The 23,081-nt window shown below is 41.2% G+C and overlaps 1 protein-coding gene across 6 annotated transcripts in view; it reads left to right on the top strand.

The window, feature by feature from the left end:
- Nucleotides 1-23,081, top strand: part of EBF1 (EBF transcription factor 1) — a 271,234-nt gene that overhangs the window by 191,720 nt on the left and 56,433 nt on the right. For 4 of the 6 annotated variants that reach the window (XM_041397644.1, XM_041397648.1, XM_041397646.1 and 1 more), the window contains exons 9-10: nucleotides 9,964-10,097; nucleotides 17,758-17,884. In XM_041397644.1, the coding sequence (XP_041253578.1) occupies nucleotides 9,964-10,097; nucleotides 17,758-17,884 (261 nt within the window). The remainder of the gene's footprint in view (nucleotides 1-9,963; nucleotides 10,098-17,757; nucleotides 17,885-23,081) is intronic. The other 2 variants (XM_041397645.1, XM_041397647.1) reach the window with 1 other exon arrangement.

Below are 23,081 nucleotides of genomic sequence, written 5' to 3' on the forward strand. Positions count from 1 at the left end.
TCAGACTCCAGAAAATTGCATTAGAGAGCCTGTGATTTGTGAGAGAAATCAGATGAGGAATAAGAACTCTTAGAGTACTTGAATTTCCCTTGAAGAAACTGGATTGCAGGCACTCCCTGTCCCTGGCAGAATTGCTTTGTGTTTCTGCACGGGTTGTTCTTGTTTCTGAAAGACGATTACTGCGAGCTCTCAGTTGTGGGCAGACTTTCTCAATTCTGCTGAACAAAGAGACCCCAGCTAAAAATTAATATTAGTTGGATCTTGTTTTTATCAGGAAAATAAATTCTTTGTTTCCTGTAGAATTCATCTCAGGTGAATTTCTGATTGTTACGCTGTGTAATGTAGTGGGGGGTGTTAATTTGAGGGATATGGGGTTTTGGTTTTTTCCTTTGTGATAGGGAAAATAAAAATGTAATTGATACTAGTATTTAGTCTGGCAGTGAGAATTTAGATTTAGATTGAACTCTTTGTGTCATCTAGAATAGTTTCTGTGTATCACTAACAGTGTGGCCATAATGTACCAGTGGGTGTTGGAGCATCCAGGCTCAGCCCTGTTGTGCTCTGGATGCTGAGCCTGTTGCACCTTACAGGGTTTTGTCTGGTCCTGTGTTCTGACTCTAGGGAGATGTGCTATAAGGGATTTACTGTTTTGTTAAGGTACTGAAGGAAAATGGAAATGAGTAAACAGGACCATTTGGTGGTAAAACAAACTAGGAATTTTGAAATTGTACCCACCTGCCCTTCTGTTGGGTTGGGGTTCAGCAAAGCAGTAAAGCACAGTGTTAACATTTAGCAAATATAAAATTCTTTGTTGGATCATGAAGGACCAGTCAGTTAAGTATGTTTTGGAGTATCAGAACTATGCAGAGATGTTTGTTTTGACAAACTTTTAGGCCTGATTTATAGTACACATTTTGGGCTTCCATTTGCAAGGTTGCCTCCATCCTCACCCAGAAATTGCATCAGTACAACTATTTTTAAACTTCAGTGCACTAAACCAGATGCAGTCTCCTTTCTGGACATGCCTATTGTTTTAAAAGTAGTCATAGTGACTTAGCTGGGCTCCATAACTTCTTAAAGCCATTGAAATTGCAATGGGAAAGGCAGATATGATTTTTTTTTCACTGTTTAATTAACAAAATTTTGGAGCCCATACTCAGATATAGCAATCCCATCCATGTGTCACACCTCAGTCCCCTACATGGTGTTTATTGCCTTTGGCTTTCACACACTGTTAGTGTTCCTCTGCAAGTGACACCATGGGGTGGAGGAAGGGCTGAAGGAATAGAAGTGCAGTAATCTGGGGGCTCATGGTAAAACATTTATCTCACTTGGGGGTCAAAATATGTTTGTGCATGCCTGGGGGAGAAGAGCAGTCACTGCTTTGGTGTTGAGGGCTGAGCAAACCGGTCCCCAGTTGTGGAGCTGGAGGTGATGCCAAGGTTTGAAAGGCCCTGTGCAATATTCTTGGATGTCTGGTTTTCCTCCTGACCCAGTCTGTGCATCCCTGAGCACCTGAGCTGCTCAAAAGCACAGGGAGTGCTGAAGCTGAGGGGCAAGCACAAGTTTGGCAATGTTTGGCCAAAGCCACCTGCAGCAGTTTCTTCATGGCTGACTCAAAAGGAAAGTCTTGCAATTAAGGGGCAAAAATAATTAATGCAAAAATTAGAGCTTAAAGCCAGCCCAAAATTTCCTAGGAATAAAATAAATCAGGGTAGCACATAAAAAATTTGGCACTAAAGTTGTTAGGCTTCTTGAAATATATCTGTTTAGAGAGAGTGCAGATATCTTTTGCAAGAATAATACATGTATTGTTTATATATATATATTAATGTTTAGGTTCAACCTGTATATTTAATTTAACATCATTTTAAGTGGGCTGTAACATTGCATTTTTCTTGGAGAATTTATTATTTACCAGACATGACAGACCTTTCTTTGGAGTCAAGTTTTACTGACTTGCAGGGAGATACTGAGGACTCTGACTGTTTTATTAATTTTTGGAAAGTAGGAGGCAGCTCCTAAAGTAAAATAAAAACGTAACCCAAATAAATAAAGAAACTCACAGTACTTCCTCTGTGATGTGAAAGGGTTTAAGAGAATGAATGAAAATACATTTCCTGCAATCATACAGAGATAACTAAATTATTATTTTATGGAAATATTGTAAGTAAAATACAGAGAAGATTTTTTTTTTTTGTAACAGGTCTCTCATTATTCTGGACTGCCTCCTTTTTCCATGCAGTCATTTTTCAGGCACTGATCAACAACTGAGAGCTTTGGAAATCATTAAGGAAAGAGAAACACAGAGGACTCCATGAAATGTAACTTTGCTAGCTGAGGCATCAGCAAGGATAAAAGAGAAACACTGGCTTAAGTATTGATTGTAGGGTGGAATATTATCCCAGGTAATTTACATTTTCATTTCCCATTAATGGGAACCGTGCATCCAAAACGTTCGGCAGAAAATCACAGCCAAGACCTTTAATTTCACTACTGGAAAACAGAAAAAATGCAACCTTCCTTCCCTTCCCTTCCCCCATCCTGGAGGGATTGCACGGCGCGTGTATTTTTGGTTCAGTGATTTCACCCAGTGCAGATGTCATGAAGGACCGGGAGGAGGTTGCCATTTTTGGCAGGGTGCTGTAATCTTTAAGGCTTGCATATGCTAAAGCCCCCAAATGTCGAGGAGCTGGGAAGGGGGAGCAGGGCATCACATCCTCGTGCCTGTGTCGCACAAAGCTGCAGGAGTTATCTGCTCCAGGGGGAAACCTCTGCTGCCCTGTTTCCTGCACAGCAGCTGCTCATTGTCAGCAGAGAATGGGACACGGAGCCGGCTCGAGACGCAAAAGGAAGGCAGGAAGATCATCACTTCACCCAGATAAGCAGCAAACACATTGTTTAGCTTAAGAGTGAAGATTTAATGCTCCAGTAAAATACATAAAAGCTCTGCCACATTCCCTTTCCCTAAATGTCCTTTGGGCTGATCCTGAGGACTTTTCCCCATCCAGGCTGATTCCATAATCTTCAGTTGCTTTCAGCTGTCTATGCTGGATGCCAGCCCCAGAAATGCCCCACAAACCAGCCTGGAATGGCACCACTGCCTGGGCAAACAGAATTTTTAGGATTCACCCTTTCAGCATGCTCAGAGTAGTGAGCAGCCTGACAATTCCCACTTCTCAGGAAATAGGATATTATATAGGGGAAAACAAAACCACCCACAACCCAAACAATCCCCCTCCCCAATCAATAAAACAGCCCAGCTCAACCCTTCAAAAAATATTTGGTTTATTCTTTTAAATTGCAAAAAGGTCCCAGAATTGGTGCTGAGTCCTGAGGCCAAGGTGTTGGCATTGCTGTGTTGGCTGTGGTCCTTGTGTGAGGCTGGATGAGCCCTGCCCTGCACAGAGGGGTCCACATGTGACCCAAGGCTGTTGTGAAATGGGAGCCCCAGTTCTGTAGCCACTGCCCAGCTCTTGGGAGCTTTTCTCAGGGCCCAGCTATCTTAAAAACTGAGTTCCTTATCCTGCAGCTTCTTCAGTGGGGTTTTTAAGCACTTACTTGAGTGGTTTGTTGAATCACAACTTCCATAAGTTATGGTTTTGAGTGCTTAAAACTGATTTGTGTTGATATTCTGAAAAGTCAGTCGTTTGGTGAAAGCATTTAACGGGTTGCAGGATCAGACCCATAAACTGTGGGTTAATCTGTGGCTCATTTATTTATTTAGCCTGGAATTAAATTTTACCCAAGGAAAAAGAAGGAAAATTAAATTAAATTCCAGATATTTTCAGTACTTCCTCTAAGATGAGACATAAATTCCCTGTTCCTCTTAATTCCCAGTTTTAACTGCCTTTATGCAACTCTCCTTGCGTGTCACGATACTCTTAGAGAGAAGAAAAATAAAAGCATGTGCCCTATCATTTAAACTCCTGTTGTGATGCAGCAACTGTTGTCAGAGCCTCATCTATGGAATAATAGAGGATGAAACCACACTTCATGATAAAAACTGCAGGCAAGGTCATTCTTACAGTCACCAGCACAAACTGGATATTAATCATAGAGCAAATACATTTCAGAAGCTAAATAGGAGCAGTCCCAGAGCCCTGCTGATAGCTGTGCATCCCACTAATTCACCTCAGTGAACATTTACCTCTAAGCTCAATTAACCCTTATTCCAAGGCCACCCATAAACTTTGTGGTAAATATGTTTTTTTCCCTCTGGCCTCTGTTTTCTATCAGTGGAACAGATCATTTCTGTTGGAGGATAAAAAGCTATCTCTGTTTAGAAATGCAGGTCCCTAATTAAGGGTATGAATCGTCCAGTGTGTGTTTGTGAGGGGCTGGAGTTGGTAGATTATTGATTCTGTAAATTCAGATGCTCCTGAGGCTGTCTGTTATTTCTTCTGTCATCAGGTGCTGTTTGAGGCAGGTAGAAATGCTCAGGAGGCAGGTGGGTGGTGGTGTGGGGGAGAGGAATTTCCTCCTGCAATTGCCTGCACACAAAGTTAGTTGCTAAACATGTACAAGAAGCTAAGAGGAGACGTTGTTGCTGTTGTTTAGTTATTATTATTGTTGTTATTATTATTGTTATTAGTATTATTAGTGCTGTTATTATTCTCCCTGCCAAGCATTGTTCAGAGGCAAATTGGAAATGTGGTAATTAGGCCCTGACTGGTAGTGTAGTACTTGTGTCCTGAGTCAAAGTTCAACGCCCTGAAATGAAATTTAAACCAATTAATCTGTTAGATTTTTATCGCTTGTCCGTGTTTTCTCAGCAATTCCCTCAGCACGTGGCCTTTGATCAACTCTCATACAAAAGCTAAAATGTGTGCCTGCTGCTAGCAAGATGGGGCTGACATTAACATGGCACTCATAAAACAATCAGAGCAGTGAAGCCCTCAAACAGACAGGGCAGAGTAATATTTAATAAAAGCGCACACATAATCTTCAGAATTAGCATTTTGTGCCTTGCAGTACCTTTGGGAGAAGGGCTTTTATTTGTGGAGTGATCATTATTATAACAAAGAAGAGCTACCTAATAATTTCCACTTTAACTCTGCAATATGCCACGAGCGTTTCTGAACCATTATGCTAAACTGTGGCGGGGTAATCATTTTATTGTCACAGTTTGAGGGAAGAAGAATCCCTGTGTATCAGTAGCTGGGAAGTGTGGGAACACAAGAACACACCGGCACACACAGCACACAACAAAAACTTTTCCTTTTTTTGCTCCCTGTGTGCTGGAGTGGGTACCTACCATCCTTTGTGTGGGAGGTGATAAGATTCTAACAATGTGTACATTGAGAAAAATGAAGATTTCATAAGAACGTTGTTTTCCTTGGAGCCATTAAGGTTTTTGCTCATAAATCCTAAAAATTTATTGCTAGATCCCTTAGCTTTGAAGTCAGTGGTAGGATTCCCAATGGCCTCAGTGAGTTTGGGATTGCAGAACCTCCTCTGCCACCTCTGTCTGTGAGCCTCGTGCGCAGCATGGTGGGACCTGTCACAGGTGGGCTCTGACTTGCCCTGGTGTTGTGCAAAGGAGGAGAGCAGCTCAAGGCTCCCAACCTTTAGCCCATTTCAGCAGGTGGAGGATGTGGCCACATCACCTTCAGCCAGGAGCTGCAGGGTCCTGCTGCAGCTGGAGGGAGATGTTTGGTTTTTTCCTCAGCCCAGCTCTTCCGAGAAAACACAATGAATGTGACACACTCACACCAAAGAGTCTGAAAATCCTATCTGATAAGCTGGGCCACTAAACTCTTTCGTTCTTATTGCTGTTAGCTTCCAGCTGTTCCTTCAACAGCAATAAGTAGAAAGTTCATATATGTAGGAATGAGCAATTACTCTTTTTTTTTTTTTTTTTTTTTTTTTTTTTTTTTTTAAAAAAAATTCCTCCCTGGACTTACAGTCTGTTCATGTTATCAATCATGTACACTTCACTGCCTTTACTAGGATCGGTGTAAAGTCCTTCGCTGTATTTTGTTACCAGGGAAGCTTCAGACTTGGACTAAAAACTCTTTTTCTACAGAAAAAGCTAAATTTTATGTAACTTTTTTTTCTATTTGTTTTAAAAACACCATTTCAGAAATTATGCCTTGGAGTTACAGAAGGGCATGAGAACTGATAATATTTTGAAACAAAATATTTTGTTTTTCTTGGAGGTATTGAAAAAAGTTAATTCTAGGTAGAGGTTCTGGAACTTGGCATTCTGAAAAAAAAAAAAAAAAGTTTCTATATTTTGGTTTGTCTTCTGACCAAAACAAAATGTAGAAAAATCAAGGCCTCCAGTGAAAAGATTATTCTGCCTAGCTCTGTTTTCCTAGGGTTGCACAGAAGTAAACACCTTCCAGACAGTGCTTTGAAAGTTGCCAAGTGATTAAAAGCAGAAGTATGAAGAGCTGAGGGCCTGAGCTGGCCAGACATTTGTAGCAGGAGCATAAATAGAGCTGAGGTCATCGCCTTGCCCCCTCCCAGTGCTACCTGTGCTGATGCTGCCAACAGGAGCCAGTTCCATCCTCCTTGGTGCTCAAAGCAAAGGGCCTGGGAAGGGCAAAGTTTGAGACAGACCATTGTCCTGAATGCTGCTGGTTATTGCAAATATGTCATTGTATAAACATGGTTTGTGCCCTCAAAAACAGGTAGCAGTCTGGATGCCTCTCTCAGCACGTCTTCCTTGGGATGCAGCCCTTCAGGGCCACTTCTCTGGCTGGGCAGCACCTCCTGCAGCCCTTCCAACTTCTGCAGACACTTGCACTTTAAAATAAGGGAAGTTGTGTGGGGAAAGTTGGGGAGTCCCTCTGGTTTTTGTGACATGGGAGAATAATGAAATCTTTTGGGAAGGCGCAGTGCTCTTGCTCCATCTCAGGTTGGGCCTGCAAAAGGCATCATCCTGCCCTGGTGATTAAACCACCAAGTCCTGACTTTTTATCCTCAGAGGAGATGTTCTGGACTATTGCCAGCAGGTTTGATGAGGCACTGATTCAGCACAATTTCTACATATTTAAATAAAGTGACATGTGCTGTTGGTCACAGTGGCTTTGCAGGTGAGAGTGTCCCAGTGAAGAACTGACAGCCCCAGCTCAGCACAGAGCCCTGAGTGTCTGCCTCAATCCCCCTGGCTCCATGGATGGGGCTTGGCACGTGTTTAATATGAAGCAAATACATTTATAAAATATTAGAATCAAATCCATGAGGCAGCACAGACAGGGCAGCAACTTGAACCTCTGAGTGCAATGAAGGGAGCACAAAGAACATCACAACATAAATAGCAAGAACTTTTTTGTGGGGTCCTGTAACTGCACAAGAGTATCATGCATTCACGTTAAAGATAACTTGAATCTATAATTTTCAATTGTAGAGTCATTTATGTTGGGAAAAAACCTCTAAGATTGAGTCAAACTGTAAACCCAGCACTGCCAAGCCCACCACTGAACCATGGCCCCAAGTGCCACATCTACATGGCTTTTAAATACCTCCAGGGATGGTGACTTCCCTGGGCAGCCTCTTCTAGTGCTTGACAACCCTTTCAGCTAAGCCTGCATATGTTTTCTGTTAATGCTTATGGTCTCAAATAGTTTTTATTCACTGGTATTTAGGAAAAAAAAATGTTGCTTGTAGTCTTTAAGAAAAGTAGCTCATTCTCTGACACATGGGAAACTGATTATCTCTGGGTTTTATTGTAGGGGATATGTGTCCACAATCAACTGGGAATACTGGAAAGGGTGTGATTTGGAAGTGATTTTAAATTTTATTTATGTAAAAGTTTGATTCTGTGAAAGGGCTAGATGGCATTTTGAAAAGCTGCTTTCACTGGAAATCTGTTGGTGTGAGCTTGGCTGAAGGAAAAGCATTTGCTTTTGGACATCTCAGTGGTTTTTATGCACAGTTTTATGCAAGTAATTTGAATCCAAATTAAACATATTGAAGTTACTTCTGTGTGCGCGCTACATTTTCGTGACGGTAATGTCAGGATGTTTCTTTTGTTAGCTCATGTAAAAGTTAATGGCTGTACTCTGCCAAGTTTGGAGTAGGGTAATGATTTTTTTTTTTCTGCCTGTTTGTGTTTTTGCCTGGAGCTGGCATCCCCATCAGCTTAAGTAGTGGAAAAGTTTGTCCTGACACTTGCAACCTTTTGTAGGTAGGGCTGGGGTCTGTTTGCTCCCCATCTGTGCCTGCCACCACCAGTGGTGTGAGGCTGGGGCAGTGCTCACAGAAACACTGCTCAGGGTGACTCAGCTGCTCCCTTCCCAGCTCCCTCCTGCTTCCCAGCTCCCTTCCCAGCTCCCCACCCACCCACCCTGCCCAGGGGCTGGGGGAAGGAGCTTCCCAGCAGCCACACTGGCTCTTGCAATCAGCTCCAACCAACCAGAACTTACTGAGGAATCATAAAGATGCACTGGGTCTCTTTAGCAATTTATGTCTGGAGCATTTTGAATTAGGCTTCTGTGAATGAATTAATTTCCTGTCTTTACAATTAGAAGAATTTAGGACAGGGGCTGTGCCTCATTAAGTAACTCACTATGCTGCCACACTGAGTAACTCATGAGGGTAAGGGTTTTATCCTGGATGGTGCTAACACATAGTGGCTTTAATATCACCATCTTCCTAGTAAGGCCTTACCTGAGGAAGTGCCTAAGTGCTCTTCCTTGAGTACATCATCAGATAATCAAAGTTTCAAACCAAATTAACAGCTCAATCAGCCTTTCCATCAAGTAGCAATTCACAGACAAATGCCACCAACCCTAAAATTGGGCAGTGGCACCCATTCCTGAGTTTGCAGTGCAGCCTCTTGCCTCTGCCTTCACATCTACAGGAAAGAATCATTCTTTCCAGCACTGAGGTTGGCTGGTGGAGTGATGCTGCTCCTTGAACCTGTTTTCCATGAGTAATGAAATTGTTGAGGTGCCAGCTTTACTTAAAATGTTATCTAATGTTACCAGTGCCGTATTCTCACCTCATGCAAGGAAAAGTTGGTAGCATCTAGGGTGAAATTGCTTCTTTCCATCAACCTGTGTGACCACTCTGAGGCTCCACAGTAGAGAGTTGCCCAGGGCTTGCTGACTATTTTTACAGTAAGTTATTTCTGTTGCTTCAGCACTGTTAAATTCCAAGGTGCCCCTGTGCTGCAGAGGAGGAGAATCAATGTGTGAATGTTTATACTGCCCCAGCCCACCAATATTTGAGCTGCTTCTGCTTACAAAGTCTTAAACCAGAAGCTCTTAGTCCAAGATTTGAACAGCACTTGAGTTTTCAACATCCTCTCAGAGGCTCTGAGTAGATACAATGCCAAGAAAGTGGCTGTGAGACTCCATGGATATGGCAAAATGTGTTGCACACACATCTTGTTTATCCTGTAGATGCAATACAACTGGAATGACTGGATGGAAGCTGTGGCTTTGGTTGTGGGGTGTTGTTTTTTTTTGTAGTAGCCAAAGCATTAATCAGGGCAGGATGGTTTAATACTGGACAACCTGGATCTGATTGCAGAACAGTTAGAGAATTGCTGAGGGTTACACCCTTTTTTATTTTGCCAATATTTTCCATAATGTTTATGGGAGTTTCCTTGGTGAGTTTGGGTTCTGATGGATAATAAAGTAAGCTTACTGGAGATTGTTTTATTAACTTAATTCTTGTGCATTTCATATACAATAACAAAAGGGATGCTGATTTCCAATTGGTCTCTACCCCTCATGCTGTGATTTTTTTTGTTAATGTAGAATTAAAAAACAAAAAAATTCAATGCAGATAATAAAACCAAACAGAAATTAATTAAGGAAACAAATGCTTCCAAAGATAGAGTTTGAGGTCATGCATATGTACTGTAAAGAACATGATTGCTGAAATCTTTGTGTTAGTAAGGGGGGGGAAATGAAAGCTCCTTTTATTTTATTTTTCTCACGTCTTCTATCATTAAAATCCAGTTCTAACAGCAGAATACTTCTCTTTTTCATGTGTGTTGAAAAGCAGCTACACCATGTATCAAAGCCATCAGTCCAAGTGAAGGATGGACTACAGGAGGTGCCACTGTCATCATCATAGGAGACAATTTCTTTGATGGGTTACAGGTCATATTCGGCACCATGCTGGTTTGGAGTGAGGTAGGTGTTGTCTCATAGCTAATGTCTCACAGCTTTGTCTCCTTGTAGCCAGCCTGTCCTTTCTCTGGGCCACATGCTAAATCAGCAACAAATGTCGACACACAAATCCTTGCCTCGCTCAGTTTTATGAAAATAATTAGTCAAATTTACCTGTGGCAGGAACCCATTATAGCCAGGGGGATTTGCATCTTGTGCTGGCCCAGAATTTAGCTCAGTGGGTTTTATTCCAAGGAAAATGGAGAATAAAGGCCTGTGTGAATAATTCTGTGTTTAGCACTGCAAAAGCTAAGGGCCCACAGGAAACAAACATTTAGGTGATCCCACTTTCCAGGGAAACTGGCTGCTGGTAGCTGCAGCTCAATCAGGTGGAGATTGCAGAATTCAGCACCTCTGAACAGCATATCCCTAAAGCCTGGATACTTGGTGTAAATATTATTTTCATAGCAGCAAACAAATGCACCACGTTGTATCCACAGTGGACTCATACCTAGCAGGAGCCCCTGTAGTTTCACAGGAACCCTTTCCTTGTTTCTTAACTTTTTTTTTTTTTTTTTTTTTTTTTTTTTTTTCTGCTGTTATTCCTTCCAGCTCCTTAAATTCTGTCTTTTCCCAGCACATAATTAATCATGGAACCTGACATTCCCCAAAAACCTGTGAAAAGTTAAAACCCAGGCAGCATCACCCCAAAGGCCATGACCAGGGTTGTAGAAACCATGGCAGAGTCCCCCACTGGCACAGGGAGACAGCTCCAAGGAAAGGTTTATATTTTGAAATTAGGCTTTCCAAAAGCATTTTTGAGGTTTAATAAGAAATTGTAATTTTCATTATTTTAATACTGAAAAAAACCCCAGCCTCCCTGAAATATCTGTGCAACACTTCCCAATGATGAGAGGACCTTCTGATGCTTTACCTTACATCCTGTAAATCTTAAATCAACACCACAGCTTAATTTATATCCAGCACATTCCCCCTACTGATTCAATTGCACATATGGCAGCATTTTTTCCATGTGAAGAGTATTCTCTAATGTCCTTCACTATTCTCTCTCTCTCTCTCATCCTTCCACTTGAGGACAAGTGTGGATGAAAGGGCATTCCAGAGAAGAAGAGATAGTAAATGAGCCCTATTCTGAAGCCCTTATGTGATCATGAAAGTGCCCCCTGGGCCCAGTGTAAGCATTTTGTGTGTTAGTATTGAAGCCATTATGGCTGCAGACGTTTAACAGGAAAGGTGAAGGGGCTGGGAGGAAACTGCCCTGATTCTGCTGCTGCAGAATTGGATCTTTCATTATAAATCTTGACTCTATTTATTAGTGGAAGCCATTAATTGTCAATTTCTAATCTCAGGAGACTGAGTGCTGGTCAAAACATTGTTGCTGATGGTTGCAAGGCCTTGTCATGGAATTAATAATGTTAGAGGGGGTCCAGACCGAAGCCAGTCTGTTGTGTGGGAATGCTGCAATGGGCTCTTTCACTGCCTCCCTCTTACAGAACTGCTTCTCATTTCATAGCCTATGAGAGCAGTCAAAAATCATATAGGAGAAAAGAACATTCTTTCTAAAAGAAGCAGACAAACACAGTAAACAAGTGCAGAAATGCATGAGCTGAGTGATCCCTAAATAATAGTGATCTATAAATAATTCAAATTACACATACAAGCCACCTATGAAGTACAAAATAAGTTCTTTCATTTGCCTTCCCATTTCTAAAAATGTCTAAGGAATTTTCAGTACCCAAGAAGAATATTTTTGTTTTACTTTAATAGAGTATAAAATTGAACTGTCAAACCTCTTGAACTGGAACCATTACAGAACTGGAGCAGGCTCATCCTGAGTTGCAGTAAGGCCCAGATATGAGCAAACTTGGCCAGGTTATTTTGTCATTGAATTCTGGACAAATTTTAAAGTTCATCTTGATGTTTCATGGATCCAAACAAAACATAATTTTAACTGGGTTTCAGAAAAACCCAAACAAAACCAGATAGGCAGAGACCAAAGAAAAAGAATGAGTCTTGCAGGGCATTTTCATGTGGATTTTTCCACCTTCAGTTTCAGCTATAATTGCAGGTGGTTTGGGGGATGAAGTCTAATATTGAAATTAAGCATCATTTTGCTACAGACTTTGCATGGGACCTTGGGCAAATCATATAATCTACTTAAAGTTCAATTCCCTTTCTCTAAAACAGTAATAAGATTAGTCACCTTCTTTGGAGAGGTGCTGTGAAGGTAATTATCCTAAAGGTCCTATATTACTCAGACTTTATTATAGCAAAATCCATGTAAATACCTGAGCTGCATGGATATTTAAAATATAAATCCTACCCTAATTCAGAAGTAAAGTTAAGAGTCAAAAAACCCCAAACAACTTCCTTTTAAGAGAGAATTTGTTGCTGTCAAGCAGCATGTTATAAATAATTTGAAATGTAAATAATATATTTTTAATTTATTTTACATGTATTCAAGTTTTGTAATTGAAATATTTATATGCTTGAAATGGAGTTGACTGTGTTAAAAAAGGAGGTTTGAAATGGTTTCTGAAACACATATTTATTATTTAAACATATATTTTAGCTGTAAACACTCTAACATAATTGCAACCTTTCTCAGCCAGGGAGAACTAAATAAAAACTTAATTTGTCACATTAATTTTGAGCAGAAATGCAGATACCCTAAGCCAGTAGGTTCAATTAATCCTTACCTCCCATATTACTTTAAAAGCCCTTGGTATTTTTAGAATACAGCAGAATGGGCTGTCTAATGCCTTTTTTTTTTTTTTCAAGGGACTTTCGTAACCGCCAAACAAACAGCACTGGTCTATCGTGTGCACATGCTGGGTGTGCTCAGAGCCTCCCAGCAAACATTCTGTGTGCCAGACAGGCTCTGCTGCCTGTCTGTGCCGTGCACACACACACAGAGCTGGAATTTGGGGCGTTGCACCCGGGTTCTGGGTCCCTGCGTGGTCACAAATATTCCAAATTGGTGCTGCTGATAAGAACCTTTGCTTGTTTCTCTCTCCGTCGGGTGCTGAGACTCCGAGAGTCGACTTGCAGGGCAAATACATGATTGTGAAGACAAAATTAGTTTCTTATAAATATTCCACAATATTTGCTTAAAATGAACTATTTCTTCAAACATTTTCCTGCCAAGAACATTCCTGCAGCTGTACAGAGTCAGCTGGAAACAACTTTTTCTTTTATATTAAGAAAAGATGAAGCACTGAAACATCTTTTTTTTTTTTTTTTTTTTTACCTTTGTACAGCACAAAAACAGAGGATGATTTTTTTTGTTTTTTTTTTTTTTTGGGGGGTTTTTTGTGGTTTTTTTTTTTTTTTTTTTTTTTTTACTGCTGCTGAATCAAATTCTGTGACACAGTTTGTTATTTTGCTTTTTATGTTTGTTATTGATTTTGGAAGTCTCAGGCTTTGAGTGCTTATTTTGGAGCTCTGACTCATTTTTAAAAAATGAGTAGGCACCCTCTTTTTGCAAACCAAGGCTTATTAAGCAGCATCTGGATGCCCAGAATTGAGGCATGCAAAGACATTGGTTGTTTTTTTAAAATATAGGTACCCTAAGGGTTCTGTTCTCACTGAAAGCTGTCATTACCTTCAGTTGGTGGGATTTTTCTTCATTCCTGTTCTAATGGTCCTCTTCACACAGAGTCAAAGTCAAATTTATGACTGATTGTCACCATTTCCCTAACCACAAACCAGAGCTCAAGCATGCAAAAATAAACTAGTGACTCAGATTAATGACATCTCTTTATAAAATGTCACTTTTAAAAAAAGAAAGTAACCTGGCACTCTGAAGAGTGTGAAATGATGCTGTATCACACAAGAATGCCTAGAATATGTTAGCAAACCACAGAAAGAGGCTTGTTGTACACACTCAGCCCCAATGTGTTTTGGATTTTGAAGGCCAGGCACCACCCACCATTCAAAAGATCCCTAACTCAGGTTTTAGTGCAACCCACTGCATGTCCCAGCTGACATGTAAGAATTTATACCAAACAGCAAATGCAGTTGCTAAGTATCAGGCCAAATCACTTGGAAATCCCTTGAGAGAAAGGTTCAGTTACTAATTTTATGTCCTGCTCCATTTCTTAATTTGCTAAATGCTGGAATCGAGGAGGAAGATGGATCTGGGATTTTGGCTGCTGGGTTCATGTCCAAATCATAGTTTAATGCCTTGCTCAAGATTTACATTTAAAAAATAAATTGAGAAAGGGGCATAACTCATATTTAGGGATTCTTGGTTCTTGGCATGTTGTTGTTTTGGTGTCTGTTCATCCACCAAGAGTTCCCAGCTGAGGTGAAGATGCACAGCCTGCCCTGCTGGGTCACACAGGGAGCTCACCTACCTCAGGGTCTTGTGTTTGTCACTGGGCAAGGACAGATGCCTAAAAACAACAGGGTGAACATGTCACAATGCTTCCCCAAAAGTCTTTACCACTCTCTAGCTCTTTGGGGCTCAGAGGCATCCAGAAGTGGTGTCTTTACTTTTAATATCCCTGGATGGTAATAGCTCACCTCTTCCAGATGCTTTGCATGTAAATATGAGGCAGATTGTGCCCTGGGGAAGGAACAGGCTATGTCAGTGTGAAAAGAGAAAAGGTGGAGTAGTTTCCCAACATCAGGCCCCAGGTTGACAGTGTAGACAGGAAAACATCCCATAATCCTGGAGTTATGGAAGGCAGGGGCAAATCTGCTTTTGCTGTGGATGGGCTTGGACTGCCCAGAGATGTACAGCACCAACTGGGTCACTTGGATTGCAAACCAGAGTCAGGACAATTTGGAGAGCTGCTCCCAGTCCATAGCAGACCCTGGCAGAGCTGTGGAACCAGAATCTGAGACCCAAGGTGGGACATTTCCATGTGCAAAGGAACATTTTTTGTCCCTTAAAGCCAATCTCCTGCTATGACAGCAATCTAGGGAACTCGTGGTGTGTAACCAAGCTGGCCAGTGCCCTCTGTGTGCAGGGGACCTGAAGGCTGACCCAGAACAAAGGCCCAGCACCAAATCCCTGCTCAGTCAATGTCAACCCCAGTGGTCAATGACAGATGTGATGGAGAAAAAGCAAAAGGCACATGTATTCTCCTGGTATACCTCCCAAGCTTTAGTTGTAGGGAAAAGAGGAATAAAATACATCCTAAGTGTCCTAAACCATAGGACTTCAGACATAATGTTCACCCTTTGGGAATGTGTGGGCGACATTATTGTATATTTGTGGTTTTAAACACAGTTAAACTTATTTACTTCAGAGCACAAAGGAAAACCAAACTGTTTGTGGAGAACAAACCAGGAAACTTGCTTAACTCTCCCCAGCTCTCTGTAACAATGGACCATAAATAGGTCAGACGTTTCTTGGGAACCAGGGAAGATGAGTATTGGAAAATGCCACAAATTATGTTTAAAGAACATTAAAGTGGTGACAGACCAGTAAATGCTGGGAAATTCAAAGATACAACCAGAAGCTGCCTGTATAGCTCATGCCAGAATGGGGGTGAGGGATGCAGGCTCATTCTGATGTAGTAAGATGAGCCTGTTAACCTTTACTACTAAAATCCTTGGCTGTTTTTACAAATATTTTTTTCCCAAAAATGCCATAAATTTTTTCTCATCTTGCCAGTTCACCCAGTTAACCAGAACCACTCAAGGATGGGATTTATCTCAGTTATGTTTGGCTGCTTACAGTTGAGCAAATAGTCTAAGCTTGTCATGTTGGTTCAGTGGAGAAGGGTTGGAGCTTCCAAGGATGGCTCATCCCAACATGAGAGGAGTCTGAAGCACTAGAAATCAATTGCTGCTTGGCACTGCCTTCTGCCTCTGCTGGCTTTTTAGGGCATGGAGAGAATTGGCCTGGACTTTTAGGCTTTGGTCAGCTCAATTGTAAGACAGCTCAGTTTAAGTTAAAGCATTCCGTGGAAGTTTGGGGTTTGGTTTTGGTTTTTGTTTTAATTTTTAGGGTTTTCTCCCCCAAATTGATAGAGTGAGCAATTTAGAAAAAAAAAAAAAAAAAAGGCAGGTTTCTTTTAAAAGTAAGTGAGTTTGTAAACCACATTATTCCAAAGCAGAGCCTGAAAACATACTTTTGGAGCTCCCAAACAAGACATCAACCCCTACATGATAATTTCTAAAATGACATGTGGCTTCTGACTTCTGTGGATCTGAATAACTTTTGGAGCATTTGATGCTGGTAGTTTTGGTTTTAATGTTCAACTTGATTTAATATTAATTTTCTTATTTTAAATATGGAGAGCTCCCTACTGTGTGTGCCATTTCCCTCTGTAGCACAGATGGCTCTCAGACAGATATTACTCTCCTTCTGTGCTCTTTTTTAGTCCCGTGCCCTAAACAAAGAACTGGATCAAAGTCTGGGGTTTTTTTTTGGTAGGGCCTTACTACAATGCTGAAACATTTGGTTCCTAGTAAAAATAAGAACAAAATAAGCTTTTTATTAAAAAAACCAAACTATTGAAATTTATTCCTTAATCCAGGAGATGATTGGACCAAGAACATAGAGCAGTTGACTGCATGGGGTGCTCACACTTTGCTCATAACCTGTCAAGCCAGGTTATGGTCTTGGTTTTTTTTGCCTCTCTAGAGGGGCATTAATGTGCCACAGGCAGAGAAGGATTATCCATGTGCCAGAGCTGTATCTTGGTTGTTGGACACAATCATGTCATCTTTTCTCTGGACCTCTTTTTCCTGGGGAAGTACAATGAATGAGAAGAGGTGATGATCACCATTTTGGTGATGGGGAAGACAATGCTGTAGTTTCTGAGAGCAGCAGAGATTTGGGTTAATCTTGCTCTGAATTAGTGAACTCCTAGATGGCTCTGCTACTAATTTCAGGGACCACATTTTAAATCCAGTCCAGAATCCTGAAAAAGCAAAAATGGTCTAGAGCCTGGAAAGTGCAGCACTGACCCGCCCCAACCTTTGTGCCAATAGGATCAGAATCCCCTGCCCTAATAAAAAGAAAGTCAAGTTTATCTACTTATTTCTGTATAAATCCACACCTGAAGAAGCCCTCTCAGTGAAGGCAGACTGGAAGTGATGGTTAGATGGTTTTCTTTGGTTACATCATTTTTGAGTGCTTTCATAATTTTGAAGAAAAGATCTAGCATCCTTTAGAAGCCAAGATTTACATTCCTACGGGAATCAGTTACACCTCCGCAAAATGAACAGAAAATTTAAACAGCAGCACAAGGTGTTTTTCCAGTGTACAGATGTCAGCTGGGGACTGGAGTATTTAAAACCTTGGACTTGTGCTGTGCCATGTTCACACGTGTAATTATGTGTCTTTTATGGATCTGATTTGTTGGACGCTGTCATGACCCCAGAATTCATCTGAGCACACGTGGGTGTCCTGCTGCTCTAGGCTGGAGTTATTGCATTACACCAGGGCTGATGCTTGTACTAGGAAGCAAGTGCCTGCCATGTATGAAAACAGGAATAATGCTGTTACAAGTATGCTTGTAAATATTGTGGTCACTGCCTTTTTGTGTGGGTTACATCAAGATTGTATTCAAACACTGACAGGTTAATTACATGTTTCAAAGCTTTTTTACTGTGATCTGAGAGGAAAGTGTTATTAAAGAAGTGTTCAGCATCTAACAGTGCTTGTTTTCTCTTTCTCCTCCCTTCCCAATGTTTTCTCTAGCTGATTACTCCACATGCCATCCGTGTACAGACGCCTCCCCGACACATCCCAGGGGTTGTAGAAGTCACATTGTCCTACAAGTCTAAGCAGTTTTGCAAGGGAACGCCTGGAAGATTCATTTACACAGGTATGGATGCTTTAAATGTAAGGGGGAAAAATAGGGCAGGCAATATATCACCCTTGCTAGGGCTTCTGCTTTTGTCAGTAAAAGCTGTGCTGCATCTTATTATTCTGGCTGAGGATGTCACTGAAGGCATCAGTTTGAGGTTGGACTCAGAGCTGGGGATTGTAGGGATGAATCTGAAAGCACACCAGGGTGGGATTTTTGTTTGCTTGTTTGTCCTTGTGTTGGGACATCTCTTTACCCAGGAGGGGAGAGGAAGGAAGGAAGGAAGCAGATACTCCAGCACTTAACCAAACAGAGGAGGAGTGCAAGCACAAGGAGCCAGACACACAGACCTGCCTTGAGAAGGATCCTGCTAAACATCTCCATCTCATGCTGTCCAGCAGGTGTTGCAAGGGTTCAAAGCCTGTTTGCCAGCCCATCTCACCATAACTCACTTGTCTCTGGCTTCCAGGGAGCTCAAGTAGCTCTCAGCACAGTCAGTGCTGCAGACACAGCAACTTGCAGTGTGCTTTGGGGTGGTCTCCCACACTGGAGACCACTAAGTTGAGTGATTTGGCCTCAAAAAAACTAACAAAAAAATCTCCAATACACTCTGGAACATTGCAGGTGCTGTCAGTGTCAAAGCACTCTCAGTAGTTATAAGGATGGCCTAGGATATAAATCAAGTAGCAGCCTAACTTTTTAAAAAGGATGTGAGTTGTTGGTTCCTCTGAAGGTGTGTGCTACAGGAATTAACAGCTTTGCCCTGGTTTAGATGTGCATTTCATGAACTTCTTGTACTTCACATCTACAGACACGACTATGCTGGAGCTGTTTGCCTGAACTGTGGTTCAGCACAACCCAGTACAATTCATTTCCTCATCCTCAATTGCCCCTGGAACTTTAGGATATATCATGAATATTTGTGACTAAGCCATTATGAGTTCCACTGGGCTCACACATTGCTCCAGCTCTCAGTGTACACACATGGACTGGAGGCAGAGGAGAGAATTCTGTGCTCCAGCTGGGCAGGAAACTCTCATTTGAATTTTGTTAACACTAAGCAAGCTGAACAAAGGTGCCTTATGATTCTTTCTTATCTTTTTCAAATACCCTCTCCTGCAGATGAGATTATGCACTGGATTTTTTTTTTAAACTGGCTCTTAAAATGCTCACATATTGCCCTGCTGGCTGAGCAGCAGGCATTGTGGAGGCTGTGTGTGTTTATTTGGGAGCACTATGATTTCAGTAACGTGTGGGAAATCCATATATTGGACAATAACACACCATATCAAAAAATGAATTAGAGTTTTGAATGTGTTGGAACAAAAGGAATAGCAAAGGTCAAATTTATGGCTGGTGCAAATTGATGGTGTGAACCATGACAGGAGGGTGTTGCCCAGAGCTGTGGGTTGTTTGAGGTGAATCCTTTCCCTCCTCTCTTTCTTGCAAGAAGTTGTGCTGTCCTGTCTTTTGTCACCCCACTGGGGTGGCTGCCCCAGGGGCTGGTGAAATGGCAGATGTGGATATGGAAGGGAAACAAAAGGGAAAACCTGCTCCCCTTAATTTTGCAAAGAAATTTTTGATGACTTCTTTAAATGTAAAAATGGGCTGGACCCATTTTGGGGTTGCTTTTCAGATCATCATTAATTAGCTTTCCAGCAAAAAGGAGGGCAGCAGTTTAGCTTGTCTGCCCAAAAGCAGATGGCTGAATGTGGAAATAAAGTGTCCCAGTAGGGAGAGTGTTTCCTTGTATCCATTTTCTTGTTGGTGTTTAAAACACAGCATTTTTCATCAGTAAATGTAAGTTATGAAATACTGAACAATAATGATAAAATCAAAGGTGATCCAGTCCATGGATAATTCTCTCTTGCAGTTACTTACAGAGTTACAATAGATACAGAAAAGATGTTGTGACTGAAATCCTACCTCACGCAATTTGCATTTTCCTTTTAGACCCAGCCTGAACTTAAATGTAGCTTTTTAAAAAGGACTAAATGAAACTAAAATAAAAACAATTAATGCATCCTGACCTTCAGAAGTGCCTTCCAGCCCTTTAAACAAAATGCAGGTTCAGTACATGCCTGACGATTAGTTTTAGTTAATTGAAAATTATAGGATTGACCCAAGAGGAAAATTTTGTTTGCACTCCAATCACTTTTACAAATTAAGGAAAATTACCACAATTTTGTTTAGCTAAGGTTTCACACTGAGTTCACGAAATTAGCTCAGCCATCCCAACAAAGTCAGCACTTTGTTAGTGAGCACTAGAAAAAAACTAATAGTCTATGGTGTGTACAAACGAAGCATAGAAAAAGCTATGATGCTTTAGAGAACTAGGCCAAGTGGTTTTAATTAGGATTATTGGTTCATTGTAAGTTTTGAAGAACAATCAAACTAGCAGATTAGCTGTTTCTTTTAAAGCTAGAATTTCTTGCCATTCATTTTTCCCATGAGAACTTGTTTTAACTCCCACATAGCACTATTTTTTCTTTTTTTTTTCTTTTTTTTTTTTTTTTAACAAGGCCTGCAGGAAATGGACCAATTGGAAGTTGGGATACAGTAACATTCCCCAGCATCACTCCAGCCGATGGGAGTTTTTCACAATGTTCTTCAGTGAACTCAGTGTTCTGGAACATATTACAAAACCACAGAGGCCAAATGTTTTCTCAGAGGAGTTTGGCCTCTGTTTTTGGCCGAAAACATTTCAGCATCACTTGCTGCTTATTTACCCTGCTATTAGGAACAAGGAAAGGGGAGAGCAGAAAAAGCAGGGGGGGAGAAGCCAAAGAGAGGGTGTGTGAGAGAGAGAGAACAAGACCTGGGGTTTGTGGGCGGTGCAGGAGTTGATCAAGCGTAGTTTCCTTTCTGGTGAGAATGTCCCTGCTCGTTAATGGTCCCATTTTGTGGTCAGGTCTCATTTAGAAGAAATTATTTTTAATCAGTGTTCAACAAAATATCCCCTCAAGCCACCTGGCTGTAAACTGTTTTTTTCTTACTGTTAAGTAGTTAAGTTCTCAGAAGAAAATACCCAGTGACCCATTAATTTTAGCCTTTTTTTCCTCTTTAACTGCAAATAACTTAGTAATATGATCCCTAAGTAACCCATGTGCCATCTAGGAATCAAGGTCGCATATATACAGAAAAATCCTGGCTTTTGTGCATATTTCTGAAAGAAATAAACCAGTGTCACCCTGTGCTTACAAGAAAACATAAGTTTTTTATTTTCCATCTGCAGAGTGAGCCATTAGCATGCACTTAGAGAGCAATTATTTCTTAGATTTTAAGCTTTGACATTCCTGAGAGAATGTTATTAGAAATACAGAAGTCTGAACACACCTTGGATGTGTGTTCATTTTGGAATAATATTAAAAATCCATATTACACACAGAAATACCCAGACATGCACTGTTCATCTCCAAGTCTCTTCTGGCACTGAAGAGCACTGAATGAATTCAGCTTTGTGTCACAACTTAGGAGTCAAGTGTGTGTCACTACCATTGTTTTAGGACTGGAGAAACTGAGATAAAGGAAGAGGTTAGAGGTACAAATCCATAGGTTGTTTGGGAAGGTGACTCAGGGCATATATGGTTGACTTAAATAAAAAATGAGAGTTGGCACAAATTTGTGATACCCAGACAGGCCTTTGAGATTTTGTTTGGGTTTGTTTTAATTTAAAAAAATGGATGCACCATGGACAACATGAATTTCACAGATGACTTTTGCAGTGGTACTAAGCTGCAAGGTTTGAGTGGGGCTGCATGTCTGTAAGTGAGATGAGGATTTATCTCACTGCATATTGGAAAGGACATATGGAGGGGCCATAAAAATGCATTATGCTGTGTCTTCTACCACCTGCTCAGTTTAAGATTTTGTGCTTTTTTTTCCCAAAACAGAGCAAAGGACTTCCTAGAGGCCAGAAGTACAGAGCTGTGTCACTGAGGTTGTGTGCAACATGAGTTAATTCAGATTCTTGGCTGAGCAGTACCCCAAACACTGCTCCTCCTTTTGGAAATAGGTTACATGCTTGGGTAAAGGTTGGAATTTAGAGACCATTTTAATTGACATTAGGCTTGCAGGGAGGCTGTGGGCTGAACCCTTTGTGTGCTGACAGGGCTCCAAGAGGAGCAGGCAAGTCCCCCCTGGTCCATTTGGGGTTTGTTGTGTGCTCTGGGGTGGGATTGCTGCTGATGGGAATGGTTGGATGGGGGATGAGTGTAAGCACACAGGGCTGGGAATCACGCCCATGCTGAGCTCTGGTCCTGCAGGGTAACCGTGGCAAAGGCTGAGCAGGACAGAGTGGACACTGCCAGGAGTGACCAGTGTTCATGTTACACTGTTAGGCCACTGCGTGTGGGGAGATGTGGAAATCCTGGAGCTGTGAAGGTCAGGGTATTCACAGAATTTCTGGGAAACTGCGTCTGTCTCTGAAATGTCACAGGGCTTCTCAGGGAGTTTTCCACTCCCCTGTTTGCTACAAAGAAGAAATGGTCTCTTGGAAAATTCTTCTGAAAACATTTGAGTCTGTGTACAAAGTGGAAGGGCCTTGCAGATCACAGATGATTTGGGTAACATTTCCAAAATTTCTGTTTTAGGTGATTTAATTTTCAGATTTTTAATTTTAGGCATTTGTATTTACAGAAGCACAGGAGTAGCTGTCTTCTGAGAATCATTCTCTTTTCATTTTTTGAAGTCAAATTTAATTCAAGAGTAAGAGCCCAAAACTACCTGTTACTATCTAAAACTTCAGTCCATGGTCTGGAAGCAGAGGTTGGAGTCACTTACAGAGATCTGATCAGAACTGGAACCACTTAAAAGCTGATCTTGAGTGCTTTAAGTTTCCAACCTGGTAAATTTCAGTGATTTCCTTTGCTAGGAAATTTTTTTCTTTTCAAGAAAGCACCTATAACTGTGCAAAGTTCAAAAGGAACATAATCAATGAAACAATCAGTTTTCAGAATGGAGAGTTCTGGAGTTTGTAGACTAAAGAAACAAACATAAAAAAAAAAAAAAAAAAAGAGAGAAAAAGGAAGGAAAAAGAAGTGGTGATAAGAGACAGACTGACTGTCAAGAAGTTCCTGTAGCCCCACTGGAACTTTTCTTGATCCTTGCAGACTGGAGTTTGACCCTTACACCAGCTAACCTTGGCCATGGCTATGTGGCTGTTAGTTCCTGGAAAATGGTAAAACCTAGTGGCAGTTATTCTGAAAATCAGTAA

Source organism: Onychostruthus taczanowskii, unplaced genomic scaffold (genome assembly GCF_017590055.1).
Source record: "Onychostruthus taczanowskii isolate IOZ18803 unplaced genomic scaffold, ASM1759005v1 scaffold14, whole genome shotgun sequence".
NCBI classification, from domain to species: domain Eukaryota; kingdom Metazoa; phylum Chordata; class Aves; order Passeriformes; family Passeridae; genus Onychostruthus; species Onychostruthus taczanowskii.